This window comes from Natrix helvetica (genome assembly GCF_964273705.1).
Source record: "Natrix helvetica genome assembly, chromosome: 1".
Taxonomy (NCBI): domain Eukaryota; kingdom Metazoa; phylum Chordata; class Lepidosauria; order Squamata; family Natricidae; genus Natrix; species Natrix helvetica.
The window spans coordinates 358,619,187-358,637,740 of NC_138548.1; the positions used below are offsets into that span (position 1 = coordinate 358,619,187).

General features: G+C 46.2%; 2 protein-coding genes across 2 annotated transcripts in view; one reads left to right on the forward strand and one right to left on the reverse strand.

Moving 5' to 3' along the window:
* LOC309397742 (uncharacterized protein) overlaps positions 1–18,554 on the forward strand; it is a 295,216-nt gene that overhangs the window by 233,118 nt on the left and 43,544 nt on the right. The window lies entirely within an intron of this gene.
* LOC309397281 (alpha-2-macroglobulin-like) overlaps positions 1–18,554 on the reverse strand; it is a 90,333-nt gene that overhangs the window by 56,850 nt on the left and 14,929 nt on the right. The window contains exons 4-11 of the mRNA XM_081963152.1: positions 18,080–18,132; positions 15,880–15,900; positions 8,611–8,779; positions 6,410–6,494; positions 4,915–5,038; positions 2,064–2,178; positions 705–814; positions 89–250 (exon numbers count right to left, since the gene is read on the reverse strand). Coding sequence (XP_081819278.1) covers positions 89–250; positions 705–814; positions 2,064–2,178; positions 4,915–5,038; positions 6,410–6,494; positions 8,611–8,779; positions 15,880–15,900; positions 18,080–18,132 — 839 coding nt within the window. The remainder of the gene's footprint in view (positions 1–88; positions 251–704; positions 815–2,063; positions 2,179–4,914; positions 5,039–6,409; positions 6,495–8,610; positions 8,780–15,879; positions 15,901–18,079; positions 18,133–18,554) is intronic.

The window sequence follows — 18,554 nt, forward strand, 5'->3', positions numbered from 1 at the left end:
ACCTCAGATACTATTTGGTAAAGGACCGACCAGGTGAAGAACTTTGCTGTGATTTATGGCTAACAACCCCATCACTAAGAATACTCACAGTGAGTTGTATAGAGCTGTCTGTGAATCCGGAAGTATCTATGGAAAAGTGGGCTCGTCCCTCAGCATCAGTCTTGTAGTAGGAACTGTTCTGTACTCCTGTTATTTGAACCTCAACGGTCTTGTTGGCTATTGGCTTGTCTCTGCCGTCCGTAAGCTTAATCTAAATTTACAAAGCAAGCACAGGCTTAGAAACATGCAATATTGCTGTGCTAGATTGAAGTCAGGGTAGTTGTGTGAACAGGAGTTGGGTCAGAGGGGAAGATGAATTACTCATCTAAGTACCAAAGGGGCTTTTTCAGGAGGCAACTGGACTTTCTTAGGTTTTTCTTTAAAGAGGTTTCGCTTCTCATCCAAGAAGCTTCTTCAGCTCGGGACTGGATGGTGGGAAATGGAAGGATTTATATTCCTTGCAGACAGCTAGTCATAAATCCTTCCACTCCCCACCATCCAGTCAGAGCTGAAGAAGCTTCTTGGATGAGAAGCGACACGTCTTCGAAGAAAAACAAGGAAGTCCAGTTGCTTAAGAGTGGGTTGCTTGCATCCCAAGAGTAGGAACAGTTGGACAGTCCTACTCACCCACTGATTCAATGCACGGTTTAAATGAAATGCCTTACCTCCCCAGAGAAAGGAAGTCCTGGTTTGTAGTAAGTGTCCACATTTACAAACGAAACTCTGCTGATTGTTGAAGTTATCTGCGTGGTACCTGAGCCTGTCAGCATAACCTCTGCCAAAAAGGAACCAACAACATGTGTAAAGCTTAGGAACAACACAATACAACAGCACCCTTTGCTAGTCTTTTTTACACACACACACACACACACACACACACACACACACACCCCGAGCCAAACTCCCCAGCCAGCTGATCGGGCCAATTTCATTGGGTCTCAGAGAAAGATTCAAAGTTTTCTTGTTAACCATTCAGACAATTATATCGTTTAGTCCAGCCATTTGACATCCAGTGGACGTCAACTTATAAATAGCATTAGCAATAGCTTTTAGTCTTATATACCGCTTCACTGTGCTTTACAGCGCTCTCTAAGTGGTTTGCAGAGTCAGCCTATTGCCCCTCCCAACAATCTCGGCCCTCCATATTACCAACTTCGGAAGGATGGAAGGCTGAGTCAACCTTGAGCCTGGTGGGATTCGAACTGCCAAATTGCAGTCAGCCGGCAGTCAGCAGAAGTAGCCTGCAGTACCGCACTCTAACCACTGCGCCACTGTGGCCCATATTTGTTTAGTAACTATTCAAAGTTACAATCACACAGAAAAAAGTGACTGATGACCTTTTTTCACACTTACGACCATTGCAGCATCCTCATGGTCAGGTGATCAAAATTTGTGTTCTTGGCAACTGGTTCATATTTAGGACGGTTGCAGTGATCCCCTTTTGCGACCTTCTGACCAGCAAAGTTGATGGGAAGCCAGATTCACTTAACAACGGCGGCAAGAAAGGTCATGAAATGGGGCAAAACTCACTTAACAACTGTCCGACTTAACAATAGACATTTGGACCTGAATTCTGGGCCAGAGAAGCTCTGTGGCCAAATTCTTTCCAATCCCTGGCGATCCTTAGCAAGTGACTTTTCAAACTTGGTGACTTTAAGATGATGTAGCTTTTGGGTGACCAGCTGGGGAATTCTGGGAGTTGAAACCTGCTCATTTTAAAATCACCAAGTTTGTAAAAAAGGGAAAAAAAGTAGATCTTCAACCAGAGAAAGGTGAGAATGAAACGTTATTGTGAATCTATGCTTAATCTTGTTAAAACCTTCTAAGCTAGAGCAGCAGTGTTTGTTAGCTGGAGATAATGGCACAATTTCAACAGCAGAAAGAAGTTTTAAGTCTGCAAAAGATAGTCTCAGAAATACAGAATTTAGAGGAAAAGTCGAAGATTGAAGCTGCAGGCCTCACTGTACAAAGCAGGCTGCGCTACCTCCAACCAAGCTATCCTTCACCTTTCTCACACAACTTACCCGTCCCCTCTTCTGTGATTACGCCCTCCGCACGGATCTCCATCTGAAATCCATTCCTCTTCAACTGGAATATTTTCAGATCCACCACATGAGAGAAGCAGCCGTGAACGTCCGCCTGCAAGGGAAATCAGAGAGTAGCAAGTTGCCGTGGCTAATTCTCTTTATTCTTCCTGCGTTCCTCAAGAATTTTCCTAGGGTAAACCTTCTCATCCTAAATTGCATTAGGAGAGGAATGCAATCAAGATCAAGTGAGGTACTAATACCACTCTATAAAGCAGGGGCGGGGTCCGGCTGCTGCTACTGCCCGCTTGGTCAGAGATGCGCCCTGCATGCACGCTTGATGCATGCTATGCGCACAATGCACAGTGCTAAAAAAATTGTGCATGTGCAGAAGCCAAAAACAAGATGGCGACGCCTATGGCACCGCCAAGAGAACCAGTTCGGGGGCGTGGCAGGCCTGGGTCGCTGCCGGTTCCAGCGACCCAGGGTGCCAAGTTTACTATCTATTCGGCCGAACCTGAAGGAACCCATCTCTGCTATAAAGCCCTAGTAAAGCCCTAGTACAGTACACCTAGAGTACTGTATCCAGTTTTGTTCACCACACTCTAAAAAGATGTGGAGTCTAAGAGTGCAGAGAAGAGCAACAAGGATGATGAGGGGACTGGAGGCTAAAACATACGATGAACAGTTGCAGGAACTGGACATGGCTAGTCTAGGGAAGAGAAGGACCAGGGGAGACATGATAGCAGTCTTCCAATATTTGAGGGGCTGCCACAGAGAGTGAGGGGGTCAAGCTATTTTCCAAAGCACCTGAAGGCCAGACAAGGAATAATGGATGGAAACTGACCAAGGAGAGATTCAACCTAGAAATAAGGAGAAATTCTCTGACAGTGAAAACAATCAACCAGTGGAACAGAAGCTGCCTTCAGAAGTTGTGGGAGCTTCATCACTGGAGGCTTTCAAGATTGGACTGCCATTTGTCAGAAATGGTGTAGGGTCTCCTGCTTGAGCGGGGGGGTTAGACTAGGTGACCTATAAGCTCCCTCCCAACTGTGTTAATCTGTTAAATCTGTTCTCATACTGTCTCCTGCAGGGACCATTTGTCCCAGATGCAACTTGGCCCAGATGATTTACTAAAAGGCTGCTGGAGAACAACAGAGAACTTGGGGGGGCCAACTTCATTATAGCGAAGAAGCCATTTTGACCATCCAGGCGAACGGAGGTATGGCCACATTCTTTTTTTTTTTAGAATCAGAATGAGAATAGAGCTAGAAGTTTTTGCCTTCCCTCAGCCCGCAGCAGCACCCTGCAGGCTTCAGCAGGGCTGGAGGAAGGCAAAAAGGCCCCAATTTTTGCGAAAAATGGGCCTTTTTTCACAAAAATTGAAGCCTTTTTTGCCTTCCCTCAGCCCCCAGCAGCCCTCTGCAGGCTTCAGGAGGGCTGGGGCAAGGCAAAAACGGGGGGCCCTGCTGAAGCCTGCAGAGGGCTGCTAGGGGCTGAGAGAAGGCAAAAACTTTTTTTTCTTACTTGCCTCTTCGAAATCCTGGTGCATCTTATACACCGGTGCGTCTTATAGTCCCCAAAATACGGCAATTCTTATTTTACTCAAAAAGTGAACTCTATTGACATGGAGGGAAGCCTAAAAGGCCATTAACTTGGTTTAAACAAGGTTCTAATTGCCCCCATGAAAAATCAAATTGCCCCCCTATGGAGCGTGGGCCCCACGTTGGGAAACCACTGCTTTAGACAAATGTTCTCCCTGATTGTGTGGACTCCATGCCGACTCCAGTGGTTGAGGAATCTTCACAAGCCCTGGTCATGGTGAAATCAAATTTACCTTCATTACCGGTTCGCAAATGTGAGCGCGCGCGCCACCTCCGTGCATGCGTAGGACCTTCCGCACATACACAGAGCAGTGGTGGGTTTCAAAATTTTTTAGAATCTCTTCTGTAGGTGTGGCCTGCTTTGTGGGAGTGGCTTGCCAGCCATGTGACTGAGTGGGAGTGGCTTGGCAGTCATGTGACTGGGTGGGCGTGGCCAACTTGTAAAATGTGGTGAAACTCACTTAAAAAACGCTCTTGCTTAGCAACCAAAATGTTGGCTCAGAAACTCTGGCATTTGAAGCACGCAAGTCTTAAAGCTGTCAAGTTACAACACCCTTGCACACCTAACCCTTTAGAAAAAAAAACCCAGGGGTGTTCAAACTTGGCAGCTTTAAGACTTGTGGACTTCAGCTCCCAGAATTCCTCCTCCAGTCATGTTGGTTCAGGAACTCTGGCATTTGAAACACACAAGTCTTAAAACTGTCAAGTTACAAGACCCTTGCGCCCCTAACCCTTTAGGAAAAAAAAACCCAGTGGTGTTCAAACTTGGCAGCTTTAAGACTTGTGGACTTCAACTCCCAGAATTCCTCCTCTAGTCATGTTGGCTCAGGAACTCTGGCATTGAAGCACGCAAGTCTTAAAGCTGTCAAGTTACAAGACCTTTGAACCCCTAACCCTTTAGGAAAAAACCCCCAGGCGTGTTCAAAGTTGACAGCTTTAAGACTTGTGGACTTCAACTCCCAGAATTCCTCCTCTCGCTCTTCATCTTGATGATGTGTGGATGGGCGGGGGGAGGGAGGGAGCTGGAACCGGTTCTAAATGGCACGGTAGATTTGTGGAACCTCTTCTATAGAAGAGGTTAGAACTGGCAGGAACCCACCCCTGGCACAGAGTATCAAAAACGGGACGTGATGCCATCCAAGCGGGTGGGCGGAGCCTCCTGCCGCCACTGCTACTGGTTCGCTCAAACTGGATAGAACTGAATAGCATCACTGTCACGGGTCTCTGCTTCAACTTTTGGGACTCACCTCTCCACTGAATTCCTCACAGATGGCTTTGGACTCTTCACCGTAACAGGAGCTTCTGAAGTAGGAATATCTCCGGCAAACCCTGAGGCTGACTAAACCAGGAACTGGCTTCCCATAGGTGTACCTGTGACCAGAAACAGTCAGAACATTAGAAAAAAAATGAGGTGGCTAAGGAGCAAAAGGGTGGGGCGAAAGGAGAACTAATTACTACTACCGTAGTACAGGTAGTCCTCGACTTATGACCTCTGTTGTTGAGTGAGACATTTGTTAAGTGAGTTTGGCCCCGTTTTACGATCTTCCTTGCCTCAGTTGTTGAGTGAATCACTGCAGGTATTAAGGTAGCCACACGGTTGTTAAGAGAATCTGACTTCCCCATTGAGTTTGCTTGTCAGAAGGCCGCAATGGGGGGATCATATGACCCCGGGACACTGCAACCGTCATAAATATGAGCCGATTGTCAAGTGTCTGAATTTTGATCACCTGACTCTGAGGATGCCGCGGAGGCCTTAACTGTGAAAAATGGTCATACAGTAAGTCACTTTTTTCAGTTCCGTGGTAACTTTGAAGGGTCACTAAACAAACTCTTGTAAGTCGAGGACTGCCAATATAACAGAAGATATGATAAAATGCATCTCAAAACATAACCATGTTACTAAAATTTGTAAAAAATATGTACCGTGTTTCCCCAAAAATAAGACAGGGTCTTATTTTCTTTTGACCCCCAAAATATGGCTTGGGCCTTATTATCAGGGGAGGGCTTCTTGTTTTGGGGTTGCTGGGCGGCTTCTCTCTTGCAAGCAGGCTCCCGAAGAGCCTCAGGGGCGAACACAGCAGCTATGAGGTGACCACGCTCAGGAGCAGCCGCCGAGCAACCTCCCTTTCCAGGCAGGCAGAGCGCCACTCACCGACCTAGCGGTATTCCGAAGCGCCAAGCAACAAGAGCGCCTTTGGGGACCTCCTGGCTCCCACGGCTTGGCGCTTTCGGGATACCACTAGGTTGGTGAGTGGCGCTCTGCCTGGCTGGAAGGCGGGGTTGTCCAAGGGGCTTATTTTCAGGGGAGGGCTTTTATTTTTCCCCACCTGAAAAATATGGCCTGGCCTTATTTTCGGGGCATGTCATATTTTCGGGGAAACAAGGTAGGAAAATGAAAACATCAGTGGCATTTTTAGAAACTAAAACTATACCCATAAAATGTTATGACATGTAGTCCTTCATTTACGACTACAACTGAGCCTGGAATGTTATGTCTTTTTTTATGGCGGTCATTAAATGAATCGATTGTCTTCAATTGGCTTTTTTTTTTTTGCTGGAAGCCAGAAATAAATACTAGTTTCTACCAAATTAACATTATAATACGTGGTCACATGACCCCGGCTGGCACAGAAGGAGACAGAGGTCAGGCAATGGCCAAAGTGGAGAATGTCTGTCAGGAGAAGAAGAAAAAAATCCTAGCTTTGAAGAAGAAAAAAAGAAAGCCAGATGGTTGTCACTTACTTGCCGCAGGCGGTGACTTCTAGTTCCTTGTCCAGAATTGTTATGGTTGGAGTGGACTTGACGGTAACTTCAAACTTGGGCAACACTAAAAGGAAGAATGGAGGGCCAAGATAAAGTCAGAATTTTTAAAAAGGAAGAAAAGAGGTGGGGGGGGGAACCAGAATACACTCTGCTTCATTGCGCCCTCCTTCCCGCAGCCGTGGAGCAAAGATGCAACTTAATTTTGGGATTGTAAGATGTCCAGAGTCATTGATTGAGATGGGCAGCTAAAGTAAAAAAGGGAGGGAGGGAGGGAGGAGTTTCAGCAATGAGGTTTGGGAGGGGAGGGAGGGAGGAAAGAAGGGAGGAAGGAAAGAAGGAAGGAAGGAATTAGTTTCAACAATGAGTTTTGGGAAGGAAGGAAGGATGGATGGAAGGAGTTTCAGCAATGAGGTTTGGGAGGGGAGGGAGGGAGGAAAGAAGGAAAGAAGGAAAGAAGGAAAGAAGGAAAGAAGGAAGGAAGGAATTAGTTTCAACAATGAGTTTTGGGAGGGAAGGAAGGATGGATGGAGGGAGTTTCAGCAATGAGGTTTGGGAGGGGAGGGAGGGAGGAAAGAAGGAAGGAAGGAAGGAAAGAAGGAAGGAAGGAAAGAAGGAAGGAAGGAAAGAAGGAAGGAAGGAAGGAAGGAATTAGTTTCAACAATGAGTTTTGGGAAGGAAGGAAGGATGGATTGAAGGAGTTTCAGCAATGAGGTTTGAGAGGGGAGGGAGGGAGGAAAGAAGGAAAGAAGGAAGGAAGGAAAGAAGGAAGGAAGGAAAGAAGGAAGGAAGGAAGGAATTAGTTTCAACAATGAGTTTTGGGAAGGAAGGAAGGAAGGAGGGAGGGAGGGAGTTTCAGCAATGAGGTTTGGGAGGGGGGGAGGGAGGAAAGAAGGAAGGAAGGAAAGAAGGAAGGAAGGAAGGAAGGAATTAGTTTCAACAATGAGTTTTGGGAAGGAAGGAAGGATGGATGGAAGGAGTTTCAGCAATGAAGTTTGGGAGGGGAGGGAGGGAGGAAAGAAGGAAGGAAGGAAGGAAAGAAGGAAGGAAGGAAAGAAGGAAGGAAGGAATTAGTTTCAACAATGAGTTTTGGGAAGGAAGGAAGGATGGATGGAAGGAGTTTCAGCAATGAGGTTTGGGAGGGGGGAGAGGGAGGAAAGAAGGAAGCAAGGAAGGAAGGAAAGAAGGAATTAGTTTCAACAATGAGTTTTGGGAAGGAAGGAAGGATGGATGGAAGGAGTTTCAGCAATGAGGTTTGGGAGGGGAGGGAGGGAGGAAAGAAGGAAAGAAGGAAAGAAGGAAAGAAGGAAGGAAGGAAAGAAGGAAGGAAGGAAGGAAGGAAGGAAGGAAGGAAGGAAGGAAGGAATTAGTTTCAACAATGAGTTTTGGGAAGGAAGGAAGGATGGATGGAAGGAGTTTCAGCAATGAGGTTTGGGAGGGGAGGGAGGGAGGAAAGAAGGAAAGAAGGAAAGAAGGAAAGAAGGAAGGAAGGAAAGAAGGAAGGAAGGAAAGAAGGAAGGAAGGAAAGAAGGAAGGAAGGAATTAGTTTCAACAATGAGTTTTGGGAAGGAAGGAAGGATGGAGGGAGGGAGTTTCAGCAATGAGGTTTGGGAGGGGGGGAGGGAGGAAAGAAGGAAGGAAGGAAAGAAGGAAGGAATTAGTTTCAACAATGAGTTTTGGGAAGGAAGGAAGGATGGATGGAAGGAGCTTCAGCAATGAAGTTTGGGAGGGGAGGGAGGGAGGAAAGAAGGAAGGAAGGAAAGAAGGAAGGAAGGAAAGAAGGAAGGAAGGAATTAGTTTCAACAATGAGTTTTGGGAGGGAAGGAAGGATGGATGGAAGGAGTTTCAGCAATGCGTTTTGGGAAGGAAAGAAGGAAGGAGGGAGGGAAGAAGGGAAAGAAGGAAGGAATTACTTTCAGCAATGAGATTTGGGGGGAGGGAGGGAGGGAGGGAGGGAGCCTGGCTGGGGAATTCTGAGCATTAAAGTCCACAAATCTAAAGTTACCAAGTTTGGAGACCCCTGAACTAAGTAAACAGCTCAGTTTCTCCCTCCTAACCTGTCCATCATTTACAATAATGTCTTTCCCCCAAAATCAGTGCAGTAAAAGGTACAACCTAACAACCACCCTTCCATCTCATTTGGTTGTGGACAAGCAGGTGCCGAGACATTGACTTCCTCTTACCGTATTCGTCCACCGTGAAGGGATGTTGAATGTTATTTTCAGAATCCTTCTGAACCACCACTTTGTAGTTCCCTAAGCGGGGCTCGGAAGACAGGGGGAATTCCAGCTGGACCAGACCCCCCTTCAGTTCCACATCTTTCCATTGGAACAACCGGTTTCTATTGGGGTCCTGCGAGTCCCGAGGAAGAGAAAGCAGGGACACAAAACACAAGGGAGCAGTTTTGCTGTTGTTCATTTCAAACAATCCAAAACCTGTAACCCTTTCTAGGTGCTCTGCTTTCTGCAGAACGTTTTGCCCATTTGTTCAAAGTTAATCAAAGTTTTATTCAAAGTTAGTTTAATGGAAAGAAGGACCAGGGGAGACATGATAGCAGTGTTCCAATATCTCAGGGGTTGCCACAAAGAAGAGGGAGTCAAGCTATTCTCCAAGGCACCCGAGGGCAGAACAAGAAGCAATGGGTGGAAACTAATCAAGGAGAGAAGCAACTTAGAACTGAGGAGAAATTTCCTGACAGTTAGAACAATTAATCAGTGGAACAGAAGTTGCCTCCAGAAGTTGTGAATGCCCCAACACTGGAAGTCTTTAAGAAGATGTTGGATAGCCATTTGTCTGAAACGGTATAGGGTTTCCTGCCTAGGCAGGGGGTTGGACTAGAAGACCTCCAAGGTCCCTTCCAACTCTACTATTGTATTGTATTGTATAATCAGTAGAACACCTTCAGAGGTTGTATGTGCCCCAACACTGGATGTTTTTAAGAACATATGGGACAACCATTTGTCTGAAATGGTACAGGGTTTCCTGCTTGAGCAAGGGGTTGGACTAGAAGACCTCCAAGGCCCCAATTCTGTTATTCTCTTAATCAAGCCTTAAAGGACCCATTGTCTTGGAGTGAAGCTTGTTCAAACTCAAAAAAACTGCTCTGGCAAAGGACTGGATCTGATGACCTCCAAGATCCCTTCAATTTCTATGGCTCTCCTTCTGAATATAACTGTATTGTTAGCTCTGTGTACTGTTGTATTCACTTAAAGTGGAATACTCCTCCTCTTTCAAAACTTATGGCAGGAACAGCTGACCCCAGAACAAATAAGGTAAATCAGATTTTTCCCTCTCTGATTGCCCCTTCCAATATTCTGGACTACAAAACCCATCGTCCTCAATTAGTGCACCTCACAGTCATGGATAGCTGATGGTAGAACATGACCGTGATGGTTTCAGAGGTGCTTTTTCAGGAGGCAACTGGACTTCCTTGTTTTTTTTTCTTTTTGAAGACGTTTCGCTTCTCATCCAAGAAGCTTCTTCAGCTCTGACAGGATAGTGGGGAATGGAAAGATTGATGCTCCTTGCAGACAGCTGGTCCTCTATGCCCCCAAGTGTTAAATTTGGCCTTTTGGCCATCTATGTCCACGACTTAGTGACAGAGAATTTACCGCCGAGTGACTCTGTTCAATGTGATTTCTACGGTTAATATTTAATGCCATTTTGCTTTTCTGTTTGTTCTCAGCATCAAAAAATCTCTTTGCTCAAGATAGCCATAGATAAGTTATCTGAGATACCAGCAGTCAGTTAAAATAGGGCACGCCGGATACGTCAGACAGCAGCGGATCAAATATTGCAGAAATCATTTCAAACAATTTAGTCAATGAAAAGCTGACTAAAAAATTTGGCGACTAGCCTAAAATCTCATTTCTGTGAGCCAATGCACACCTTTTGCTTATGACATCCCAATCGTTTGGCTTGGATGAGTTTCTACAATCTTAAATACGTTTCAACTTCTTTCTTTGTCATTTTCAAATTCAAATTACAATTCGAGCCTCTGAATTGTACGTCTGGCAAACCTATTACATCCCCACAATGTAAAAAAAGATGTTTGACACTAGGCTAGAAAGAGTGCAGAGAATAGCAACGAAGATGATTAGGGGACAGGAGGCTAAAACATATGAAGAATGGTTGCTGGAATTGGGTATGAAAAGAATGACTAGGAGTGACATGATAGCAATGTTCCAATATCTCAGGGATTGCCACAAAGAAGAGGGAATCAAGCTATTCTCCAAAGCACCTGAGGGCAGAACAAGAAGCAATGGGTGGAAACTAATCAAGGAGAGAAGCAACTTAGAACTGAGGAGAAATTTCCTGACAGAATAATTGATCAGTGGAACAGCTTGCCTCCAGAAGTTGTGAATGCTCCAACACTGGAAGTTTTTAAGAAGATGTTGGATAGCCATCTGTCTGAAGTGGTGTAGGGTTTACTGCCTAAGCAGGGGGTTGGATTAGAAGATCTCCAAGGTTCCTTCCAACTCTGTTGATTCTATTCTATTCCTATTCTATTCCACTCTCTTATTTTTATGAATGCATACATATTTGGGATATGCACCTTCTTCTACTATGTACGTCAATAGACATGCAGTGTTTGGATTTTTATATTACTGCATTACAAAATAAAGTGGGAGCGTTGATTGTAATTTCATCTCAACTCACAGAACTGATTCAGTCGGCATATTTTTTCCAATTGGATCAATTTTCGTTCTGCTCCATTTTACCCCCTTTCTTGCCACCGTCCTTAAGTGAATCACTGCCGAAGTTGTCAGTAACACGGTTATTAAGTGAATCTGTCTTCCCCATTGACTTTGCTTCTCAGAAGGTCGCAAAAAGGGACCCAGGGACATGACCCAGGGACACTGTAACCGTCACAAATATGAGAGTTGCAAGGTGTCTGATTTTGGATCACGTGACCAAGGGAATGGTCGTAAGTATGAAAAACAATCATAAGTCACTTTCTCCAGCGCCGTTGTAACTGCAAACAGTCACTAAATGAACTGCTGTAAGTCGAGGACTACCTGTATTTAATCAAATTTGTGGGTCAACTTATCCATGCATATGCGTGGATACTTTATTTATTTATATTTCACATTTCGAAACTGCCTATCTCCCTCAAATGGTCATATGTATAAAACACAATCATAAGTCCAGAGGTGGCTTGCTCCCAGTTCGGCCCAGTTCGGCTGAACTGGTAGTGGAATTCAGGCCTGGTTCACAGAACCGGCAGCGACCCAAGCCTGCCACACCCCTGAACCAGTTCTCTCGCTGCCACTGGGCTGCTGCCATTTTGTTTTTTAGTGTCTGTGGGTGCACAGTTCACTGTAAATTGTTCTGCGCATGCGCGAAGAACAATGTACATTGAACAGTGCGCATTGCACGCACATTGCAAAATGGTCGTAAAACCGGTAGCAACCCTCCCCGGGCATAAGTCTCTTTTTGAATGGTCGCTAAATAAATTGTTCTAAATCAAAGACTACTTCTAGGAGATAATAAGTGAGCCAGTGAAGTAGTGTTTAAAATATAAGGCTAGAAATGGGGAGAACTCTGAGTTCTAGTCAGCCCAGGAAGGAGGCAATGGCAAACCATTTCTGAAAAGCCTTGCCAAGAAAACTGCCAGATTTGTACAGTCCAAGAATCGGACATGACTGAACAAAAGAAAAAGAGATTGTCTCCTTCAGAATCCTAGAGCCTTTTGGTTCATCAGAATGCATAAGCTAGGAACGTTGGCCCTTTTGAGACTTGTGGACCTCAACTCCCAGAATTCCTCAGATAGCCATGCTGCCTCAGGAATTCTGGGAGTTGAAGTCCACAAGTCATAAAAGGAGCTATTGTTTCCCATGCTGTCTCAGGAATTCTGGGAGTTGAAGTCCACAAGTCATAAAAGGAGCCATTGTTTCCCATGCCGTCTCAGGAATTCTGGGAGTTGAAGTCCACAAGTCATAAAGGGCCCATCGTTCCCCCACCTCTGGCACAAGCGAATCTTCTCCAAATTTCATTCTCCCTTTAAAGAATCCACCCTGAGCAGATTAGAGTCCAGGAAAATGGAACTGTAATCCCCTTGGACAATATCCAATTTGGGGAGTCTGTTGCAAGCGGTTCAAGGCCTTGGTGGCTTGATGATTGCAATAAAACAAAGATGAACTTTGGGCAGGGGTGGGAAACTAGGATCCCTTTAAAAACCCTGTGGACCGAGCATGGCTGGCTCAGGAATTATGGGAATTGAAGTCCACAGGTCATAAAGAGGCCATAGTTGTCCACAAACTGGCATTTGAGCATAGTTTCCCCAAGTTAATGAGTGATATCTCTTTCAAAAATGACAAATCCCCTTAGAGCAGCTTACAGAACTGGTCAGTTTTAGGCGGATTCAGCCGCTCGTTTTCCTATAGAATTTCTATAGAATCCATCTGTCAAAGGTGTTTCTCCCTCAATATAGTTTAGAACCTCAGATGGAATATGAAAACAAGAGTCCCTTCCCACCTATTACGATTAGCAAGGGAACTGATGGGATTCTTAGGAGGATTTCCCCGGTAATTTAGCTTGCAGAATATAGAATAGCAGAGTTGGAAGGGGTCTTGGTGGCCTTCTAGTCCAACCCAGTGCGAGAAGAGGAAGAGAAGAAGGGCCTTGTAGGTCTTCTAGTACAACACCTATTCAATAGAAGAGAAGAGATCTTGGAGGACATCTAGTACAACACCCACTCAAGAGAAGGGAAGGGAAGAGAAGAGATCTTGGAGGACTTCTAGTACAACACCCACTCAAGAGAAGAGAAGAGAGATCTTGGAGGTCTTCTAGTTCAACACCCACTGAAGAGAAGGGAAGGGAAGGGAAGAGAAGGGAAGGGAAGGAAAGGAAAGAGAAGAGAGATCTTGGAGGTCTTCTAGTTCAACACCCACTGAAGAGAAGGGAAGGGAAGGGAAGGGAAGGGAAGAGAAGAGAAGAGAAGAGAAGAGAAGAGAAGAGAAGAGAAGAGAAGAGAAGAGAAAGGAGGTGAAGAGAAGAGATGAGATGAGATCTCGGAGGACTTCTAGTACAACACCCACTCAAGAGAAGAGAAGAGAAGAAAAGAGAAGAAAAGAGAAAAAAAGAGAAGAGATATTGGAGAACCTCTAGTACAACACCCACTGAACAGAAGGGAAGGGAAGGGAAGGGAAGGGAAGAGAAGAGAAGAGAAGAGAAGAGAAGAGAAGAGAAGAGAAGAGAAGAGAAGAGAAGAGAAGAGAAGAGAAGGGACGGGAAGAGAATAGATCTTGGAGGACTTCTAGTACAACACCCACTCAAGAGAAGAGAAGAGAAAAGAAGAGAAGAGAGATCTTGGAGGTCTTCTAGTACAATGCCCACTGAAGAAAAGGAAAGGGAAGGGAAGGGAAGGGAAGAGAAGAGAAGAGAAGAGAAGAGAAGAGAAGAGAAGAGAAGAGAAGAGAAGAGAAGAGAAGAGAAGAGAAGAGAAGGAAAGAGAAGAGAGAACTTGGAGGTCTTCTAGTTCAACACCCACTCAAGAGAAGAGAAGAGATCTTGGAGGACCTCTAGTACAACACCCACTCAACAGAAGAGAAGAGATATCTTGGAGGTCTTCTAGTACAACACCCACTGAAGAGAAGGGAAGGGAAGAGAAGAGAAGAGAGATCTTGGAGGTCTTCTAGTTCAACACCCACTGAAGAAAAGGGAAGGGAAGGGAAAAGAAGAGATCTTGGAGGACCTCTAGTACAACACCCACTCAACAGAAGAGAAGAGATATCTTGGAGGTCTTCTAGTACAACACCCACTGAAGAGAAGGGAAGGGAAGAGAAGAGAGATCTTGGAGGTCTTCTAGTTCAACACCCACTGAAGAAAAGGGAAGGGAAGGGAAGAGAAGAGATCTTGGAGGTCTTCTAGTACAACACCCACTCAGGAAGGAAGCCCTATATACCATTTTAGACAAATGGTTGCCAATGTCTTTTTTAAAGCCTCCAGTGTTGGACCTCCTCTGCTTTGTGGCAGCCTCTCAAATATTGGAAGGTCAGGAGGTTCGATCTCTCTTTGATCAGCTTCTCTCTGTCACTTCTTGTCCTGCCCTCAAGTGCTTTGAAGAAATTTGCATGCGTTCGTTTTAATCCTGCACCAAATTGGTTGCCTCCCCACCACCTTAGGGTGCAAGGCAAACAGAGACGTTGATCTAAAGGCTAAATAAGAAGCGACAAGAACAATGTGGCAACTTTAAGATGCATGGTTTTCACCCCACCCCCCTTGAATTCCTCCATGCTGGCTTAGGGAATTCTGTGAGTTAGAGTCCATGCATATTAAAATTGCCATGGGTTGGGAAACTCCTGGACAGGAATCTAATTGCTGCTTATAAATAAGAGCCATGGTGGCACAGTAGTTAGAATGCAGCATTGCAGGCTAATTCTGCCAACTGCCAGCAGTTCGATCCTGACCAGCTTAAGGTTAACTCAGCCTTCCATCTTTCCGATGTGGGTAAAATGAGGGCCCAGATTGTTGGGGACAATCTGTTGACTCTATAAACCTTAAAGCACTATGAAGCGGTATATAAATCGAAGGGTTATTGTTATTCCTATATAGCAGTGATGGCGAACCAAAAGCGGGGGGAGCGCAGGGGGGTCGTGCATGGGCATGCCAGACCCATAATGCAATGCATACAACCCCAGCATGCATGCGCGCATGACCAGCATTCCACCTCCCCCCCATTTTTGGAATGCTTTTTTTGCCCGCCCCAGGCTCCAAAGACTTTATAGGAGCCTGGGGAGGGCGAAAACAGCCTCCCCCCCACACACACCCCGGAAGCCTTCAGGATTCAGGAACAAACTTCCGGTTTGCTCGTAGGGCCGGTTTTAGCCCTCCGGAGCCTTCAGGGGCCTTCAGGTGGCTTCCCTGAAGGCTCTGGAGGGTGAAATATGACCCTACAAGCAAACCGGAAGAGCAAGCTCAAAGTCCGTTCCCGAACTTCCAGTTTGCCTGCAGGGCCGTTTTTTTTGTGCTCTGGAAGCTCCTGAAGCCTGCGAAGGGCTCCCGGGGGGGTGGGGAAGGCTGTTTTCGCCCTCCTCAGGCTCCTATAAAGCCTGTGGAGCCTGTGGAGAGCGAAAAATGGCCTCAAAAAAAGGCTGAAGTCAGCTGACAGGGCAACGCCTCACGTGCTCTGACAAATGGCTCTAAGTGACACCTGTGGCATGCGTGTCATAGGTTCGCCATCCCGGCTATATAGGCTACTAGAGAGTGTTATCCTCATTTTATTTCTCCTCTTACAACACAGTGGTAGTTTATTGATTTCTGCAAATAAAGCACAGGAAAAGGGGACGGGGCTTCATTTGCACAGGTGAGGGCATCATCGTGACCTTAATGACCCCGCCTGAACGATAAGGAAATTAAACTTCAGGTCATTGGAAACGTGACCTGGCTGGAGGGTCCTGTTATTGATTAATCTCTGAACAATTACGGGGGAAGAAGACTTCGTTACTTACCTCGATGTAGATCAAGGGGACCTGTGGAAGGAAACACATTTAAAACAAAATCAGAAACAAGAATGAATTGGAGTGGAATTTTTCAACCTGGCCACACTTAAGTAAATCGCGACGCTGATTTGCATATCGTTGAAGTTCAAGCTGAGTGAACTTCAATTCCCAGAATTCTTCAGCCAGCATGGCCGTGGCTATGCATCCTGGGAATTGAAGTCTACAAGCAGGGGTGGGATTCAGCCGGTTCAGACCAGTTTGGGCAAACTGGTAGTTCCGGTGAGCAATTGGTCCCACCCACCTGCCTCTGCGCTTTCCTGTCCTATATTTCACTGGTTTTTAGCTCAACTGATTCGTGTGGCACATCAGATTGCCAAGCGCCAGCTGTTTTACTCACAGGCACTGAGGTAGAAGATAGGTTTTGAAGCTTAAAAAGGTTGTTTTTTGAATGCTGCCCACACACACGAAGTGCTCACTGAACTGGTTGTTAAACCGGTTGCATCCCACCACTATCGACAAGGTCTGAAAACTCTGTGTTAGAGCTTATTTGAAGACAAATCCTGGCCCCTTCCTTAACTTCTCGGTGACCTGATCTCACACCACCAAGAAGATTGCGTCCATGGCTACTAAGCAAAATCTTGGGGATAGACATACGGGGTCCATAAGGGACAATGCATGGATCCTTTCTCTCCCCAACCACAGATGGGTGCATCCAGTGACACAATCTCATCCCCCCCCCCACCTTTGGAAATATCTGAAGAAATATTGGTTATCTAGACATGCTCCACGAGGACCATCCGGGATAGGAGGTCTCCTTTAGAACCTGCAAGAAAGGAGCTTTCATCTGCAAACAGGTTGCTCTGCCTGCATTCACAGGGTGGGCGGGGATTGGAAAAATCAAAGTTGTGTAGTTGTGATTGCGCGATGGACATACTGCCCTTTTTCCACGTGCATCATTGGCACACATGAAAAGGAGTGAGGCTTCAATCACCCAGTCGCAATTCTGGGAGTTGAGGTCCTAGAAGTCAGAAAGGGGCCATTGTTCCCCATGCTGGCTCAGGAATGCTGGGAGTTGAAGTCCACAAGTCAGAAAGGGGCCGTCGTTCCCCATGTTGGCTCAGGAATTCTGGGAGTTGAAGTCCACAAGTCAGAAAGGGGCCATCGTTCCCCATGCTGGCTCAGGAATGCTGGGAGTTGAAGTCCACAAGTCAGAAAGGGGCCATCGTTCCCCATGCTGCCTCAGGAATTCTGGGAGTTGAAGTCCACAAGTCAGAAAGGGGCCGTCGTTCCCCATGCTGCCTCAGGAATTCTGGGAGTTGAAGTCCACAAGTCAGAAAGGGGCCGTCGTTCCCCATGCTGGCTCAGGAATTCTGGGAGTGGAAGTCCACAAGTCAGAAAGGGGCCTTTGTTCCCCATGTTGGCTCAGGAATTCTGGGAGTTGAAGTCCACAAGTCAGAAAGGGGCCGCCGTTCCCCATGTTGGCTCAGGAATTCTGGGAGTTGAAGTCCACAAGTCAGAAAGGGGCCGTCGTTCCCCATGCTGCCTCAGGAATTCTGGGAGTTGAAGTCCACAAGTCAGAAAGGGGCCGTCGTTCCCCATGCTGGCTCAGGAATTCTGGGAGTGGAAGTCCACAAGTCAGAAAGGGGCCGTCGTTTCCCATGCTGGCTCAGGAATTCTGGGAGTTGAAGTCCACAAGTCAGAAAGGGGCCGTCGTTCCCCATGCTGGCTCAGGAATTCTGGGAGTGGAAGTCCACAAGTCAGAAAGGGGCCGTCGTTTCCCATGCTGGCTCAGGAATTCTGGGAGTTGAAGTCCACAGGTCCTAGGGCCACAGTTCCTTACCCCTGACCTAAGTGGAAGTGCCCTCAAATGTGCTACTTTTCAAAATCCCAGAATTATAATCCTACAATAAAATAGAGTTTGGATGTCCTGGGAAATATAGTCCCAACTCATCTGGAAGGAATCTGAGTAGGGTGGCTGAGATAGACCATATCTACCACTGTTTGCCCCAAATGATTCAAAGACCCAGTTTCACTGGAGATACCCTTCCTTGGATTCTGCTTCCGAGGCCCCAGTGGATAAACAGAACTTTAACACAGAAGTTACCGATTAACAAACTTTCAAGGGAATTGCCTCCATTTACATAATCCCCGGATGTTCTCATGACCTGAACAAACTATCTTGAAAAATTTACTGCATGGTGGAACCTACCTTCTCATTTACCGGAATGAATTCCTTATTCAGAGAGACACAACGAAACAGAACTGAGAAAGCAAGAAGAAAACTATTTTAAGAGGGATAAGAGATCTTCAGAACGGAAGAAGCTTCTTGGATGAGAAGCGAAAAGTTTTCAAAGGGAAAAAAAACAACCAAGGAAGCCTTAGCTGCAGGAGTACGATTCAGCCAGTACGGACCGGTTCAGGCAAATTGGATGTCAATTTTAATTTCCAAACCGGTTTTACAAGGACCAGCTGACCCCGCCCACCCAGCCCCTCCCCTCCCAGGAGTCTCCACCCACCCCGTTCATCATGCCAGTTAAGTGCAGGGCCCGCATGGAGACTCTGGGAGGGCAAAAAATTGGCCTACCGGAAGTACCGGAAGTTGGCCCATTTCCAGCTTCCGCAGGACCTCCAGAGCCTGGGGGAGCCATTTTCACCCTCCTGGAGACTCAAGGAAAGCCTCTGGA